Source organism: Nansenia antarctica (assembly GCF_963989245.1).
Source record: "Nansenia antarctica genome assembly, chromosome: 9".
Classification (NCBI taxonomy): domain Eukaryota; kingdom Metazoa; phylum Chordata; class Actinopteri; order Argentiniformes; family Microstomatidae; genus Nansenia; species Nansenia antarctica.
Window position 1 is genome coordinate 43175711 of NC_137679.1, and position 17500 is coordinate 43193210.

The following is a 17500-nucleotide window of genomic DNA, read 5'->3' on the forward strand; positions in this document are numbered from 1 at the left end:
AGAAGGAGGGAGGAGAGAGGGAGGAGAGAGGGAAGAAGGAGGAAGGGAGGGAGGAGAAAGGGAAGGAGGAGAGAGAGGGAAGGAGGAGAGAGGTAAGGAGGAGAGAGGGAGGGAGGAGAGAGAGGGAGGGAGGAGAGAGAGAAAGAGGAGAGAGGGAGGGAGGAGAGAGAGGGAAGGAGGAGAGCGAGAGAAGGAAACAGTGGACAGTAAAACACACATTGTAAGACACGCGGGATGGAGGGGTGTGTGTGTGTGTGTGCGTGTGCGTGTGCATGTGTGTGTCTGTGTGTGTGTGTGTTTGCATGCGTCTGTCTGTGTGCGTTTGTTTGTCTCTGTGTGTGTGTGTGTGTGTGTATGTGTGTTTGTTTGTCTGTGTGTGTGTGTGTGTGTGTGTTTGCATGCGTCTGTCTGTGTGCATTTGTTTGTCTCTGTGTGTGTGTGTGTGTGTGTGTGTGTGTGTGTGTGTGTGTACCTTGGAACCTCTGGATCCGTCCTTTCCCGAAGGGCATGGGCAGGTTGAGAGGCACGTAGTGTTCATGGTTACACACCACGCGCAGGAACTCAAACTTGAACTCATACAGAGTCTGAGAGAGGAGGGGGGGGGAGGAGGAGGAGGAGGAGGGGGAGGAGGAGGAGGAGGGGAGAGGAGGAGGAGGAGGGGCGGGAGGAGGAGGAGGAGGAGGAGAGGAGGAGGAGGTGGAGGAGGTGGAGGAGGAGGAGGAGAGAGAGGAGGAGGAGGAGGGGGGGGAGGAGAAGAGAGGAGAGAGGAGGAGGGGGAGGAGGAGGAGGGGGAGGAGGAGGAGGAGGGGAGAGGAGGAGGAGGAGGGGAGAGGAGGAGGAGGAGGAGGAGAGGAGGAGGAGGAGGAGGAGGAGGAGGGGGGAGGAGGAGGGGGGAGGAGGAGGAGGATGGGGGGAGGAGGAGGAGGAGGAGGGGGAGGAGGAGGAGGGGAGAGGAGGAGGAGGAGGAGGAGGGGAGAGGAGGAGGAGGAGGAGGGGGAGGAGAGGAGGAGGAGGAGGAGGGGGGAGGAGGAGGAGGGGGAGGAGAGGAGGAGGAGGGGGGAGGAGGAGGGGGGAGGAGGAGGAGGAGGAGAGGAGGAGGTGGAGGAGGTGGAGGAGGAGGAGAGAGAGGAGGAGGAGGAGGGGAGAGGAGGAGGAGGAGGAGGGGGGGAGGAGGAGGAGGAGGAGGAGGGGGGAGGAGGAGGAGGAGAGGAGGAGGTGGAGGAGGTGGAGGAGGAGGAGGAGAGAGAGGAGGAGGAGGGGGGGAGGAGAAGAGAGGAGAGAGGAGGAGGGGGAGGAGGAGGAGGGGGAGGAGGAGGAGGAGGGGAGAGGAGGAGGAGGAGGGGAGAGGAGGAGGAGGAGGAGGAGGGGGGAGGAGGAGGAGGAGGAGGAGGAGGGGGGAGGAGGAGGAGGAGGAGGAGGAGGAGGGGGAGGAGGAGGAGGAGGGGAGAGGAGGAGGAGGGGTGAGGAGGAGGAGGAGGAGGGGGAGGAGGAGGTGGAGGGGAGAGGAGGAGGAGGAGGGGAGAGGAGGTGGAGGAGGGGGAGGAGAGGAGGAGGAGGTGGAGGAGGAGGGGGGAGGAGGAGGAGGAGGGGGGAGGAGGTGGTGGGGGAGGGGGAGGAGGAGGAGGAGGAGGAGGTGGGAGGGTGGAGGGGAGGTGGGGAGGAGGAGGAGGTGAGGAGGTGGAGGAGGTGGGAGGAGGTGGTGGAGTGTGGAGGAGGTGGTGGAGGGGTGGGGAGGAGGAGGAGTGGAGAGTGGAGAGGGGGAGGTGGAGGAGGAGGGTGAGGAGGAGGAGGAGGAGGTGGTGTGAGGAGGGGGGGAGGAGAGAGGAGGAGTGGAGGGGGGAGGAGGAGGAGGAGGAGGGGAGAGGAGGAGGAGAGAGGAGGAGGAGAGAGGAAGAAGAGATGTCAATCAGGATCTGAGGAGAGTATCACTTTGACACGGATTTTTTTTTTCTTAAAAAAAAGAAGAACATTCTAAAAATGTAAATGGGAAACATCACAATAACAGGAAAAATACCAAACATAATGGACATATATTACCATGTATAATTAAGTACTTAGTAGATGGAATATATTAATATTATTAGTAATAACTGTTAAAATGAATAAAACAAACAAAGTACTCTGATGAGGGTGGCTGGGCAAAAAAATAAAAAACATAAAAATAATGATAATAATAGAGTTGGTTAATTCTATTTTTTCAAGCTGATATACCCCCCCCCCCCCCATTCCATTCTTCCAACTTCCATTCTCTCTCATTTAACAAGGTCTATCCTCACCTTGGGGTCCCCAGGTACAAAGTAGTTGATGTAGTTGTTGATCAGCTTGAAGACGAAGCCTCGGTCCATGAAGGTGAAGCAGCGCTGGGGAAGAACAGGAAACAGGAAGCACCACCATTAGACCTGAGAGTGTCTGTCAGAGTCTGTGGAATCTGTTTACCAACCCTGAAGACCCATCTCTTCAGGCTACACCTTAACTGCTCCTCCTGAGACATTACCACCCCCCAGCACTGCATCTACTGCATCTACAAGACTTCTACCGCCCCCCTTGTACTGTCTCCCCAGTGTTTAAAAAATATAAAATAAACTGCCAGTGGCCCCTGGCCTGAGCTAGATTACTCTTCCTGCTAGAACTGGTGAATTAATGATTCACCTCCTTAGTCAAATGTGTTGATTGTAAGTCGCTTTGGAATAAGGCGTCTGCTAAATGCCATAATGCATATGTAACTCTGCTGGCTCCATTTTCAATGGTACTGTCATGTTTCTGTCTGGACACTAGGGGGCAGTGGTGACTGCCTCTTGAACTCAGAAGGGTATTATTTCCATCCAGCCTTCCTTTTTAAGTGGTGTGTTTTGTAAATTACTTTGTTTATTACTTTTCGGTCTGTTCCTGTCTACCTTGGATAACACTAAGTCATAAAGTGGTTTTGCCTCCCGCTGCATTCCGTCATCTGATCTCATCTCTGGCTCTGTGTCCCTCACCACACAACCTCACAGATATGACAGGAATGCAGAAAGACATGATTGAAAAAGACACTATCGCCTACAACAACAACAACAACAGCAACAGTTGCTATAACCTACTCAAGATTCACTATGTATCGAGGGATATCAACATCTAGTCCTACATAACAGATCTTATCACTGTTTTTATTCAAAATTGGGTTTTATATTTTTATGTTGTATTTCATTGATGTTGGCGTGACTGTAAATATTCTTGTATTTCAGTTTCACAAACTGCAAAAAGAATACTCAATAAAGAAACTTGAAACTTTGACCACTGAAAAAACTAAAAAGGAGTTACATTTTTTACATAATCATTTCACAGACACTTTTATCCAAAGTGACTTACGAATGAGAGATTCCAGGGACAGTCTCCCTGGAGTAATTTACAGCTAAGTGCCTTACTCAAGGGCACACTAATGGTGGTGTTCCCAGGTAGGATTTGAACTCATGACCTTCTGATCACCAGTTTAACTCACTATCCACTCGGCCATCCAAGCGTCATCCAGACCACACCTACCTTGATGAAGACTATCAGGCTGTGGTTGGACCATGCCTACCTTGATGAAGATACCAGGCTGTGGTTGGACCACAACTACCTGTGGTTGGTATGGTCAGGGGCCTACCTTGATGAAGATGGCCAGGCTGTGGTTGGCGTTGCGGGCGGCGTCCAGGTTGTCCTTGTACTTCTGGGTGATGTGAGGCGCCAGCATGTTGACCAGCGTCTCCACGGCATGGTGGAAGGAGGCGGAGAAACGCTGGTTCCTCGACAGCTAGGAGACGGAGGAGAGGACGGGAGGGGAGGAGAGGAGGAGAGGGGAGGGGAGGTGAGGGGAGGAGAGGAGAGGAGGAGGGGAGGGGAGAGGAGAGGAGGGGAGGGGAGGAGAGGAGGAGGAGGGGAGAGGAGGGGAGGGGAGGAGAGGAGGAGGAGGAGGGGAGAGGAGAGGAGGGGAGGAAGGTAGGAGGAGAGAGGAGAGGAGGAGAGAGGAGGAGAGAGGAGAGGAGGGGAGGGGAGGGGAGTCGGAGGAGGGGAGGAGGACAGGAGAGGGAAGGAGGGGAGAGGAGCCAGGATAGACAGGACCATTTACATTTTTGGCATTCAGCAGTCGCCTTTCTCCAGAACAACTTACAAGTAAGACAGTAAATGTTGTGAATCATCTATTCATCTGTCACAGTCATCGCAAGAAAAAGTAGTCTATGCTCGGGCCAGGGGCCATTGGCAGTCGTCATGGTCGTAAATTCTAGTTGATTTCTAAATCGTTTTTTTGGGAGACAGCAGAGACATTTTAACAGAAACTGAAAGGGGGGTAGAGGGGAAGTAGAGTACATTACTGGGAGCGTCACTAGAGAGGAAAGGAGATGGATTAGCTGTGTGCGAACAGATGAACAGTGAGATTGTTACTTCCTGTGATAAGTTTAGGTATTGCAGCTCACCTTGACCTTCCCACACTGGATCAGGTGCTGGGCCATGGACTTCGCTAAGGCCTCCAGGAAGTACCACGAGTACTGAAACACACAATGGGGGATTGTAATATGAAGACACACAGACACACACACACACACACACACACACACACACATAAGTAGACACACACACACACACATAAGTAGACACACACACACACACACACACACCACACACTCTCACACTCACACACACACACACACACACACACACACACTCACACTCACACTCACACACACTCACACACACACTCACACACACTCACACACACTCACACACACACACACACACACACACACACACACACACACACACTCACACTCACACTCACACACACTCACACTCACACTCACACACACTCACACACACTCACACACACTCACACACACTCACACACACTCACACACACTCACACACTCACACACACACTCACACTCACACTCACACACACTCACACTCACACTCACACTCACACACACTCACACTCACACTCACACACACTCACACACACTCACACACACTCACACACACTCACACACTCACACACACTCACACACACACACACACACACACTCACACTCACACTCACACACACTCACACTCACACTCACACACACTCACACACACACACACACACACACACACACTCACACTCACACACACTCACACTCACACTCACACTCACACACACTCACACACACTCACACACACTCACACACACTCACACACTCACACACTCACACACACACACACACACACACACACACACACTCACACACACTCACACTCACACACACTCACACACACTCACACACACTCACACACTCACACACTCACACACACACACACACACACACACACACACACACACACACACACACTCACACACACACACACACACACACACACACACACACACACACACACACACGGCAGGCTGTCCCTACCTTGAGCAGCTTGTTGCTGGTGAGGAAGTCGGTGGAGGGTTTGAGGATGGCGGTCATGGCCTTGGCCAGCTCCTCATGAACACTCTTCACACTGGCGGGCGTGGCCGCCTCGGGCCTGAACACAAACTGGGGGGGGGGGGGAGAGAGGGGGTCACCAACACTGTAACACTGTCACCAACACCACCAACAACAGGGGGCGGCTGTGGCTCAGGAGGTAGAGCCGGGGTTCGAACCGCCGACCTTTGCGATCATTAGACAATGATCGCGAAGGTCGGCGGTTCAAACCCCGGCTGGCCACATGTCGAGGTGTCCTTGGGCAAGACACTGAACCCCAAATTGCTCCCAATGAGCAGGTCGGCGGCAGGTCGGCGGAGTCCTTGGGTAAGACACAGGCCGGCGCCTTGCATGGTAGCTTGCTGCCATTGGTGTGCGAATGTGTGTGTGAATGAGAGGAAATGTATGTAAAAGCGCTTTGGAATAAGACGTTATATAAGTCAGTGACAGTTCATTTACAAGACTGAAGTGTTCTGTCTGGGTGGGAGCCTAACTGCCAGATCCGTGTGTGTAAATCTCGCATTGACGCCGATGGGAAATCTGTTAACGATGACTCACGTTTATGCTATTATTATCATTGTGAGGAGCATCTGGCATCTAGCCGGTAGCTCTCTCAACAAGCCAGACGCCAATCATTGTCTCATTCTGCTATTGTTACGCCAGTTACGCCACCGCACTGCAAATTGATACTGATATTGTTTGACTGTCGCGTTGTCGAGGAGCTGCATATCATCACATGGCGTCCTGTATATTAATATTGTGTCCCTACCTGACCATTAAACATTTGATTGGATTTGAAATTGTGTGCACAGATCTCCGAGTTAAGATTCCTACCCTGTATGAATACAGACACAGTGTCGATATCATCTATATTGTCTAGGTTTGCCCATTGGCTGGCTGTTGCCGTGGTAACGCACCTTGACATAGGACCTCAGGTAGTGTTCTAGTCCCTCCTCGTGGCACTGGGCTACGATGTGAACCATCACCCTGTAGGGAGGGAGAGAGAGAGAGGGAGAGGGAGGGTGGGAGGGAGGGAGAGAGAGAGAGAGCAAGAGAGAGAGAGGGGGGGAGGGAGGGGGGGAGAGATAGAGAGAGAGAGAGAGAGGGGGGGGGGAGGGAGAGGGAGGAGTGGGAGAGAGGTAGAGAGAGAGGGAGGGGGAGGGAGAGAGGGAGGGAGAGAGAGAGGGAGGAAGGGGAGGGAGGGAGAGGGGGAGGGAGGGGGGGAGAGGGAGGGAGAGAGAGAGAAGGAGAGGGAGAGGGAGAGAGAGGGAGGGAGAGGGGGAGGGAGGGTGGGAGAGAGGGAGGGAGGGAGAGGGGGGGGTGGGAGAGAGAGAGAGGGAGAGAGAGAGAGGGAGAGAGAGGGGGAGAGAGAGAGAGAGAGGGAGGGAGAGAGGGAGGAAGTGAGAGGGAGGGAGAGGGAGAGGGAGAGGGAGAGAGAGAGGGAGAGAGGGAGGGAGAGGGAGAGGGAGAGGGAGAGAGAGAGAGAGGGAGAGAGAGAGAGAGGCAACGCCCGTATGAGAAACACAGGAAGCAGTGAGACCTACAGTACCTGTCCTCCTCGTTAAAACACCTCGTTAAAATACCTCCAATCCAGCTTCAAAGGGTCATACAGCTCAGTCTACTGTAGGACAGGACCAGTAATGTTAATATCTAAAACACACACACGCGGGATGAGTTAGCCACAGGCTAACCAGTGAGGGTGGAACGCTAATGAAAGGAAGGAGAAAAGGGAGGCTGGTGGAAGTAGAACACCAGGGGAGGCTGGGGGAGGTAGAACACCAGGGGAGGCTGGGGGAGGTAGACACCTCATTATAATGTACAGGATACCTCAACCAACCTCCCCTGCAGTCCACTTGGAATCAGTGATGAGATCTAGATGTAGAATTTAGCTAGGGCATATGCTAATAACACACCCACACTCTGACTGCTGTTAACTGTCAAGTTATAATACACACACAGTCAGAATGCAAATATCCAACTGCGGTAGTGAGTTAGCCTTTCTGTTTTCTCTTAACTGTGATGCACTCGTTGTAGGGTTAACTAATTCAGTGCCAAAGATGACTTAATTCACCAACAAACGCATAAATTACAACACTTCATTTCGTAGCCAATCAGAGCGCTGTTGCTAGGCAGATTCCACATTAAAAAACACTTGGCACTCTAGGTGGTGGAGTGTTCCGGAGCTCTTTGGCAGTTGGTCAGTTTAGTGGCAGTTTGGTTCATAACAAAACTATATATCTCTCTCTCTCTATATCTGACAGGACAGTTATATGTTGTTTTTTCGTCCCAGATGGTTGTGGTTGTGGTCGTGTTGCGGTCGTGCGGTCAGGACCCGGGGAGCAGGGCGGCCGTAGCTCTTGCCTGGTCACGTTGACAGCCACGTCCTCGTGGCTAGCCCGGGTCAGGACGCGGAACAGCTGGTTGAGCGTGGTGGGCAGGAAGTTGACCATCACGTGACCCTCCATGGCGTGAAGGCTCTGAGGAGGAGAGGGAGGAGATCATGAGGTACTGTGTTTTCTTGTTTTCTAGCGAAAAAATGGCTGTGTGTGTGTGTGTGTGTGTGTGTGTCCTTTATTCCCTTGATGAAGTAGTAGAGAGTGTGTTTGATGTTGTATTTGAGTATATGGTCACAGTTTCGCTCACAAATTATGAAGGTGATGCATCCATGCCAGGGGAGGCTGGTGGAGGTAGACATCGGAGGACAGGCTCATTGTAACACATGGGATGGAATGAAGAATGGGATCAAACACACCTGTTTGATACCATTACTCATTCCATGCATTACAACGAGCCTGTCCTCCGATGTCTACCTCCACCAGCCTCCCCCGATCGATGTACAGAAGGGCTTTGTACGGTTTATGAAGGAAAATACACTTTATGTAAAGATACACCGTCTGTGAAGATATCACTTTATGTGAAGGTGTGTAGATGATGCAGCGTGTAGTTAGATGACGCAGTGTTCAGTATGTGTGTCTCACCTTGAGGTACTTGACCAGCTCCCCCTCCAGGGCCTGCTCTGAGCCCTCCATCACATGACAGTGGTGGAAGAAGTTGTGCAGGTGTTGATCCTGAGAGGACGACACAGAGAGGAACCGTTATACACTTTATACACTGCCTGGCACGGCAACTGCACTGCCCTCAACAGCAGAGTGCTACAGGTGGATAGATAGATAGATGGATGTATACCTGGGTGTAGACCGTAGAGACCAGGTGAGTGGACACCTTGAACAGCGGCTTCCCTCCGTCCACCCATTTGATCTCTGGACCAGAGTGCTGCAAGAGGACACACACACACACACACACACACACACACACACAGACACACACAATAAGGCTACACGTAACCCTAGCCCTGACCCTGACCCTAACCCTATTCCGGAACACTCACCGCCTAGAGTGCCCAGTGTTCTATGTGGTATCTACCTAGCAGTGGCGGCTGGCCGATAGAGGGTGCTGGGGCGCCGCCCCCACCTTCACTTCCTAGTTGCGATTTGTAAAAGTTTTTTTTTTAAATAAACATTGTTTATTCACAAAATGCGGCTGATATTCTGTCGGCGCCTATCAGCATTCATTAAAACTCCTCCAATACAATAAACATTTTTATCTGTGTGTGTGTGTGTGTGTGTGTAAAACTCACTGTTAAAATACATAGGGAGAGAACGCGGGGCGCCGTGTCAATGCAAGTCTATGCCAGGACGAATACTTTTCGCTTACACGTGAGCTGTAGCAGCGCTCCAATTGGCTGTCTCTATTTCTTGGCCAGGATGCACATTTGTGCGCCCTGGCCAATAAATCTCCGGTTGTATTGCAGACAATGCATTATGCTGAGGACTCCCGACTTCCGGTTTTCCGGACTTCGGGCTTCCGGAGTATTTTAAATGAACATTCGTAATGTCTGTCTCTGATGTTCATGGTCAATTAAATCAGCCTATTTTGTGCAACTAATAATGTTCCCGCTAATGGGTTAACCAAGCAGCCTTGCACCTAACGTGCAAGCACCTATCTTTGAACTATTCATAGCAATATGCGCGGGGCAAGGCGGAGGTACGGGTAAACACGGCTCATGTTCTGTCATCAAAGGTAAGAGTTGGTTTTCTTTAACTCAGCTGATGCATTGTTGTGTTTCTGACATGGTCTGGTTGTGTTTCTGACATGGTCTGGTTGTGTTTCTGACATGGTCTGGTTGTGTTACAGACATGGTCTGGTTGTGTTTCTGACATGGTCTGGTTGTGTTACAGACATGGTCTGGTTGTGTTACAGACATGGTCTGGTTGTGTTACAGACATGGTCTGGTTGTGTTTCTGACATGGTCTGGTTGTGTTACAGACATGGTCTGGTTGTGTTACAGACATGGTCTGGTTGTGTTACAGACATGGTCTGGTTGTGTTACAGACATGGTCTGGTTGTGTTACAGTCATGGTCTGGTTGTGTTACAGACATGGTCTGGTTGTGTTTCTGACATGGTCTGGTTGTGTTTCTGACATGGTCTGGTTGTGTTACAGACATGGTCTGGTTGTGTTACAGACATGGTCTGGTTGTGTTTCTGACATGGTCTGGTTGTGTTTCTGACATGGTCTGGTTGTGTTACAGTCATGGTCTGGTTGTGTTTCTGACATGGTCTGGTTGTGTTACAGACATGGTCTGGTTGTGTTACAGTCATGGTCTGGTTGTGTTTCTGACATGGTCTGGTTGTGTTTCTGACATGGTCTGGTTGTGTTTCTGACATGGTCTGGTTGTGTTTCTGACATGGTCTGGTTGTGTTTCTGACATGGTCTGGTTGTGATACAGACATGGTCTGGTTGTGTTTCTGACATGGTCTGGTTGTGATACAGACATGGTCTGGTTGTGTTTCTGACATGGTCTGGTTGTGTTTCTGACATGGTCTGGTTGTGTTTCTGACATGGTCTGGTTGTGATACAGACATGGTCTGGTTGTGTTTCTGACATGGTCTGGTTGTGTTTCTGACATGGTCTGGTTGTGTTTCTGACATGGTCTGGTTGTGATACAGACATGGTCTGGTTGTGTTTCTGACATGGTCTGGTTGTGTTTCTGACATGGTCTGGTTGTGTTTCTGACATGGTCTGGTTGTGATACAGACATGGTCTGGTTGTGTTTCTGACATGGTCTGGTTGTGTTTCTGACATGGTCTGGTTGTGTTTCTGACATGGTCTGGTTGTGATACATCATTGAATGTGTTGACCTGCTGTGATGTGTTGACCACCATCACTCTCCATCATCATCCATCATGTGTCTATGAAATAGATAGTTACTGTACTACTGACTGCAGCATTCATCTCTGCTCATTGATGTAGCCATGTCACACAGACACATAGTACACATATTCATCTGCTACCTTTATTAACCTGAGTGTAGCTGTGAGGCCTGTACTAGCCTTGTTGACTAGACTTCCTCCTTGTCTGACACTGGGTATTGGACCGTACCGACGTCCATAGACCGGTCACTCTTCCACCTCAGTGTCTGTAGTTGACAGGGTAACTTCTCCATGGCCCACACGTTCATTTTAAGGGTGAAAGTTGAAATTATACAGTGGTTGTAATGCCAGTGCGTGTTTTATGCGCGTGCGCGCGAAAAAAAACCCCCCCGCCACACTGCTGTGCCCCACCCAAAAATTTGGGCACCAGCCGCCACTGCTACCTAGCAACCTAGCAAGACTTTGATTGGCTACAAAACGAAGCATCATCATTTATGCATTTCTGGTGAATTAAGTCAGTCAACTGACTCAGGCATTCGGGCAACTTAATTCACCCTCGGCACTGAATGAGTTAAACGTTAAACAGATGTCACTGAATGTTGTCCTCCTCCCCTCCCCCTCCCTCTCCCCTGGCGTTACCTTGACGACGCCCTCCTGGCAGCAGAGGTACCCGGGGGGCAGGCTGGCCGCCACGGGCATCAGCTGCTCGCTGGTCACGACCCTGCCGTCCCTGAGCAGAGGCAGCCACGCCCAGCCCACTGGAACACACACACACACACACACACACACACAGGTTAGATTAACCCTGACCTTAACGCAGGCCACCAAGGAACACACACACACTCAGGTTAGATTAACCCTGACCGCGACCTTTACCCTAGCCCTAACCCTAATCCTGACCCTAACCCAGGCCCAGCCCACTGAGGAACACAGACCACATCATTAGAGAGACCACACACTCTCCTACACACACACACACACACACACACACACACACACACACACACACACACACACACTCTCCTACACACTATACACACTCTCCTCTCCTACACACCTCCAGTGGAGAGTACCCCAACACTGTCATTTCACTGGTTATTTATTATTTCTACTATTACATCACTCTACTGTCTATTGTCTCATTGTTTTGTTTATACATAACTATTGCCAGTTTTCTTTTCCGAAACGAAGCCTACGAATCTTACTCTCTAATACTTGTATAACAGGATGTAACAATAAACTTGATTCTGATAACACTGTTGTTGTTATAGTGAACTTTTAGTTCCTCGTGATTTAGTACAGACATGACAGGCATAATGACGTTGTTATCTGTCACACATGGCCAAGGACCAGAGACCACAACATTAGGTAGTCTCCCTTCCAGAGTCAGACTGGAAACTTTACTTACTGTTTATAAGGTCCCAAAAGTTTAGTGGTCTAATTTTTTGTTTTGTATTTGTTTAGCTATTTTATTTTAGCCTATTCTTCAACTGTCACTTTATTTAGTTGTTGTTGTTGTTGTTGTTGTTGTGTTGTGGTCTGAGTTGCTGGTACGCCTGAATTTCCCCTCAGGGATCAATAAAGTACCTAAGTATCTATCTATCTGTCTACACACTCTCTCAACACGCAGTAAGCCTCCAGTACAGAGTACCCAAACACTGCCATTTCAATGTTGTTGTTATGGTGACCTTTTAGTTCATCGTGTGGGTGATTTAGTACAGAGACGACAGGCATAAGAACATTGTTATCTTGGGGACATTGGGGACTTTTGGGAATCGCTAAGCTCTGTGTAACGTAGATGCCACAGTTGTAAGGTTGTGTAGTGTAGGACGGAGGGGCAGAGAGGAGACTCTACTTGGTAATTCACAGGACGGAACAGCGAAGGACTTCAGAAAATAACAACGTCTATGTCTGAACCTAAGACATGCTGGATACTAGAGATACTAGCGATAGTAGAGATAGTAGAGATACTAGAGATAGTAGAGATAGTAGAGATACTAGAGATACTAGAGATAGTAGAGATAGTAGAGATACTGGAGATAGTAGAGATACTAGAGATAGTGGAGATACTAGAGATACTAGAGATAGTAGAGATACTAGAGATACTAGAGATATTAGAGATACTAGAGATATTAGAGATACTAGAGATAGTAGAGATACTGGAGATAGTAGAGATACCGGAGATAGTAGAGATACTAGAGATACTAGAGATAGTAGAGATAGTAGAGACAATAGAGATAAGAGAGATAGTGGAGATACTAGAGATAGTAGAGATACTAGAGATACTAGAGATAGTAGAGATAGTAGAGATAGTAGAGATAGTAGAGATAGTAAAGATACTAGAGATACTAGAGATAGTAGAGATAGTAGAGACAGTAGAGATAGTAGAGATAGTAGAGATAGCAGAGATACTAGAGATACTAGAGATAGTAGAGATACTAGAGACAATAGAGATAAGAGAGATAGTGGAGATACTAGAGATAGTAGAGATACTAGAGATAGTAGAGATAGTAGAGATAGTAGAGATAGCAGAGATAGCAGAGATACTAGAGATAGTAGAGATAGTAGAGATAGTAGAGATACTGGAGATAGTAGAGATAGTAGAGAATCAACTAAGCCATACACTAGAAGACCACTTGAGAGACCAGAAGATGTGACCAGTATCCAGCTACGACCCTGAACACAGGAAAAGGAGGTCCTTAACTAGAGAGACGAGGCACCTGAGTGCTGATCAACCCCCTAGCATCGGTGTCACACACACCCCCCCCCCACACACACACACACACACAACCGCCCCCCCCCCCCCCCACACACACACCCACACACACACACACATACACACACACACACACACCCACACACCCACACACACACACACACACACACACACACACACAGCCCCCCAGCAGCAGTAACATCCCTCACCTTGCGTGTCCACCTGCTCCTTCTTCTTGCTGTTGCCGTCACAGCTGACGTGGTAGAAGGTGAAGAGGAGGTGGTGCTTCTCCTGCAGCTGGGTGGGCAGCTCCATCTTAATCTGGGGGGGGGGGGGGGGGGGGGGAGAGGGGGGGGGGAGAGGGGGGGGGGAGAGGGGTATAGTCAATCTGAATCTCGACGCAATGTCCAGATGAAGTCAATTCCATCTAAACTCCAGGCAGTCAACTGATTGGAATAGAAATAGAATTGAACCCCAACTCAGTTCTGAATCTGTTCACCACAAACACTCAGAGCCCAGACTTGATGTTTACTTCACTGTGTGTCCTGATGTGTCAGTCAGTGAGTCAGCCAGCCAGCTGATTGGTTGATTATGATTGGCTGACTATGATTGGTTGATTACGTCCCTGAGCGGTCAGTAGAACTGAACCAGTACCTCATCGTAGAACTCTGGGTTCTGCTGGTGGTGCAGGACGGAGGCGTAGGCCTGCCTGCTGAGGAGAGGCCCGTCTGGACGACCATAGATGACCTGGACCAATGAGAGGAGAGGAGAGGAGGGGGGAGGAGGAGAGGGGAAGAGAGGAGAGGAGAGGAGGAGAGCGAAGGGGAGGGGAGAGGAGGGGAGGGGAGGGGAGGAGAGAGGAGGGGAGGAGGGGAGGAGGAGAGGAGAGGAGAGGAGAGGACAGGAGAGGAGAGGAGAGGAGGGAAGGGGGGAGAGGAGAGGAGAGGAGGAGAGGAGAGGAGGAGGAGAGGAGGAGAGGAGGAGGGGAATGAGAGGAGAGAAGGAGATAATAATACATTTTATTTGTAAGCATTTTTCATAACAACCAAAGACAAGCGTTTGAGATGTAATTCTGTGTGTTTGGTGCACAAGGGGGGGGGGGGTGGAGGGGGGGGAGTGGAGGAGAGGAGGAGGGGATGGGGGGATGGTGATTTACCTTCAGAGCTGGGGAATTCTCCTCATCGGAGTCCTTGAATTCAATGCAAACAGCGATGTTCCTCGCCTTAATACAAGATGGAGAGAGACAGAGGGAGAGAGAGAGGCAGAACGAGAACGAGAGAGAGAGAGAAAGTGACACACACAGAGAAAGCGAAAGAGAGACAGAACAAGAAAGAGAGAGACAGAGACAGAGAGACAGAGACAGAGAGACAAAGAGAGAGAGAAACAGAGAGAGAGCGAAAGAGAGTGAGAGACAGAGGGTGAAGCACAGAGAGACAAAGAGAGAGACAGAACAAGAAAGAGAGACAGAGACAGAGAGACAAAGAGAGAGAGAAACAGAGAGAGAGAGCGAAAGAGAGAGAGAGACAGAGTGAAACACAGAGAGACAAAGAGAGAGAGAAACAGAGAGAGAGTGAAAGAGAGAGAGAGAGACAGAGGGTGAAGCCCAGAGAGAGAAAGAGAGAGACAGAACAAGAAAGAGAGAGAGAGACAGGGTGAAACACAGAGACAGACAGAGAGAGAAAGAGAGAGAGAGACACAGTCACACACAGAGAGAGAGAAATAAGAACAAATCATTAGTATTGCTGACCCACAGTAGAAACAGCAGCATTGCTTTAGCGTGCTGACTCCTGTATTAGCAGAGTGTGTTGGCCAGGTGTAATGCAGTCAGGCAGCAGTGGTCCTGTTCTGCTAGGGCAGACATCTCCTCTGCCAACCCCCCCTCACCCTCGCTGCCACAGCACATTACCCTGAGGGACAGGCCGTTTGGCCTCACCAAGGCAGTCGATTTCCATCTTGTTATTATCTTTATGATCTCCCTTTTCCCCCTCGCTCTGTTTCATCTTATCGATGTGTTGTTTTTCTCTGTAAGGCCTTCTGATCACCCGTCCAAGTCCCTCTCCACTACCCACTACCCACTACCCGCTGCCTACGATACCCGTTCCTCAGACCTCATCCTGTTCAAAATCCCCATATCATGGTAAATGCACTGCACTTACTGTATATAGCGCCTTTATCCAAAGCGCTTTACAACAGCCTCTCGTTCACCCATTCACACACCAATGGCGGCAAGCTGCCATGCAAGGCGCCGGCCCGCTCACTGGGAGCAATTTGGGGTTCAGTGTCTTGCCCAAGGACACTTCGACATGTGGCCAGCCGGGGCTCGAACCGCCGATCTGCCAACCTTGCGATCATTAGACGGCGACTCTACCTCCTGAGACACAGCCGCCCCTTCACAGTCCGTGTTAGGTTAATCATCATTTCAGTTTGCCGTGCCCACAGACTGGAATAATCTGCCAAAAAAATTAAAACTGGTCAAACTCACCTCCAAATCAGCCTTCAAAAACTCACTCATGGACACTTTTAACGACACGTGCGATTGTTTCTAAACTAGGACCCGTCCCCTGCCCGCCTGCTGTTGGTTGTTTGTTGGTCTGATTTGTCCTCTTGGCTTGTAACTGTTCCTGTTCTCTGCTCTGTTTTGTTTGTCATGTTTAATGTGTTTTCAACTTTTGTATTTCTTTTACCCCTACTAACCCCCCACTACTGGGGGGTTAGTAGGGGTAAGGCTGTGCCTTTTACCAGGTCGGCATTGTAAATTGTCTTACCTGGTTAAATAAAGGTAAAAAAATAAAATAAAATAAAAACACTAGGCCACCACTACCCCCCACTACTAGCCTGTACATCCCTACCGTGGCAAAGGCCTTCTGACCACCACTAACCCCATACTAGGCCACGACTACCTCACCCCTACCCACCACTACCCCCCACCCCTACCCACCACTACCCCCCTCTACTACCCCCCACCCCTACCCACCACTACCCCCCTCTACTACCCCCCACCACTACCCCCCTCTACTACCCCTAGCGGCCCTACATTGGCAAAGGCATTCTGACCCCCACTACCCCCCACCCCCACCCCATACTAGCCCACTACTACTCCACCACTACACCACCCCCCACACCTACCCCCCACCACTACCCCCCACCACTACCCCCCACCCCCACCCCCATGTGGCCCTACCTTGGCGAAGGCCTTCTGCCCGTCGTACTTGAGGTGCTTGGGGTAGACGTAGAGGTGGTTGTTGTAGATGGTGAAGGGCTGGGAGCACTTGGCGATGTAAGGCACGAACTCCTCCACCTCCAGCAGGGCGGCGACGTGGGGACCCCCGGGACCCCCGCCCTCGAAGGGCCGCACGGGAAGGTAGGAGGACGTGACGCAGTCTGACAGAGGAAGTAGAGGAAGAAGAAGATGTGAGGTCACAGACTACAGGAAGTCATGACTACAAGTCGTTGTGAGTGTGAGGAGATCAGAGGGGGCGGGGGCGGGGCTTACTGGTGACATCAGAGGGGGAGGGGGAGGGAGGGGAGGGGCTTACTGGTGACATCAGAGGGGGAGGGGGAGAGGAGGGGAGGGGCTTACTTGTGACATCAGAGGGGGAGGGGGGGAGGGAGGGGCTTACTGGTGATATCAGAGGGGGAGGGGGGAGGGGAGGGGCTTACTGGTGACATCAGAGGGGGAGGGAGGGGAAAGGGGGAGGGGCTTACTGTTTACATCAGAGTGGGAGGGGGAGGGGGGGAGGGGCTTACTGGTGACATCAGAGGGGGAGGGGGGAGGGGCTTACTGGTGACATCAGAGGGGGAGGGGGAGGGAGGGGAGGGGCATACTGGTGACATCAGAGGGGGAGGGGCTTACTGGTGACATCAGGGGCCACGTTGTCGATGGTTACGTCCAGGTTGCCTAGGACCACAGGAAGCTTGGCCATCTTCTCTGGTCTGAAGGAGACAGAGGCAGAGAGAGCAGTGAGTCTATCAGTGTGTGTGTGTGTGTGTGTGTGTGAATACAAAAATACAAACGGTATTTTATGTTATTCTGTTATCACTTTATTTTATTGTTGTTGTTGTTTGTGGTGTGAGCTGCTGTACCGCCGTAATTTCCCCTTGGGGATC

General features: G+C 50.6%; 1 protein-coding gene across 1 annotated transcript in view; it reads right to left on the reverse strand.

The window, feature by feature from the left end:
* The window catches only part of LOC308164787 (dedicator of cytokinesis protein 9-like), a gene marked incomplete at both ends in the record, with an annotated part of 93727 nt that overhangs the window by 33253 nt on the left and 42974 nt on the right, over positions 1–17500 (reverse strand). The window contains 15 exon segments of the mRNA XM_080538815.1: positions 473–584; positions 2277–2360; positions 3626–3772; positions 4434–4505; positions 5412–5537; positions 6383–6452; positions 7827–7942; positions 8444–8533; positions 8652–8738; positions 11317–11435; positions 13603–13714; positions 14048–14140; positions 14550–14615; positions 16575–16774; positions 17247–17326. Of these exon segments, the coding sequence (XP_080394941.1) occupies positions 473–584; positions 2277–2360; positions 3626–3772; positions 4434–4505; positions 5412–5537; positions 6383–6452; positions 7827–7942; positions 8444–8533; positions 8652–8738; positions 11317–11435; positions 13603–13714; positions 14048–14140; positions 14550–14615; positions 16575–16774; positions 17247–17326 (1574 nt within the window).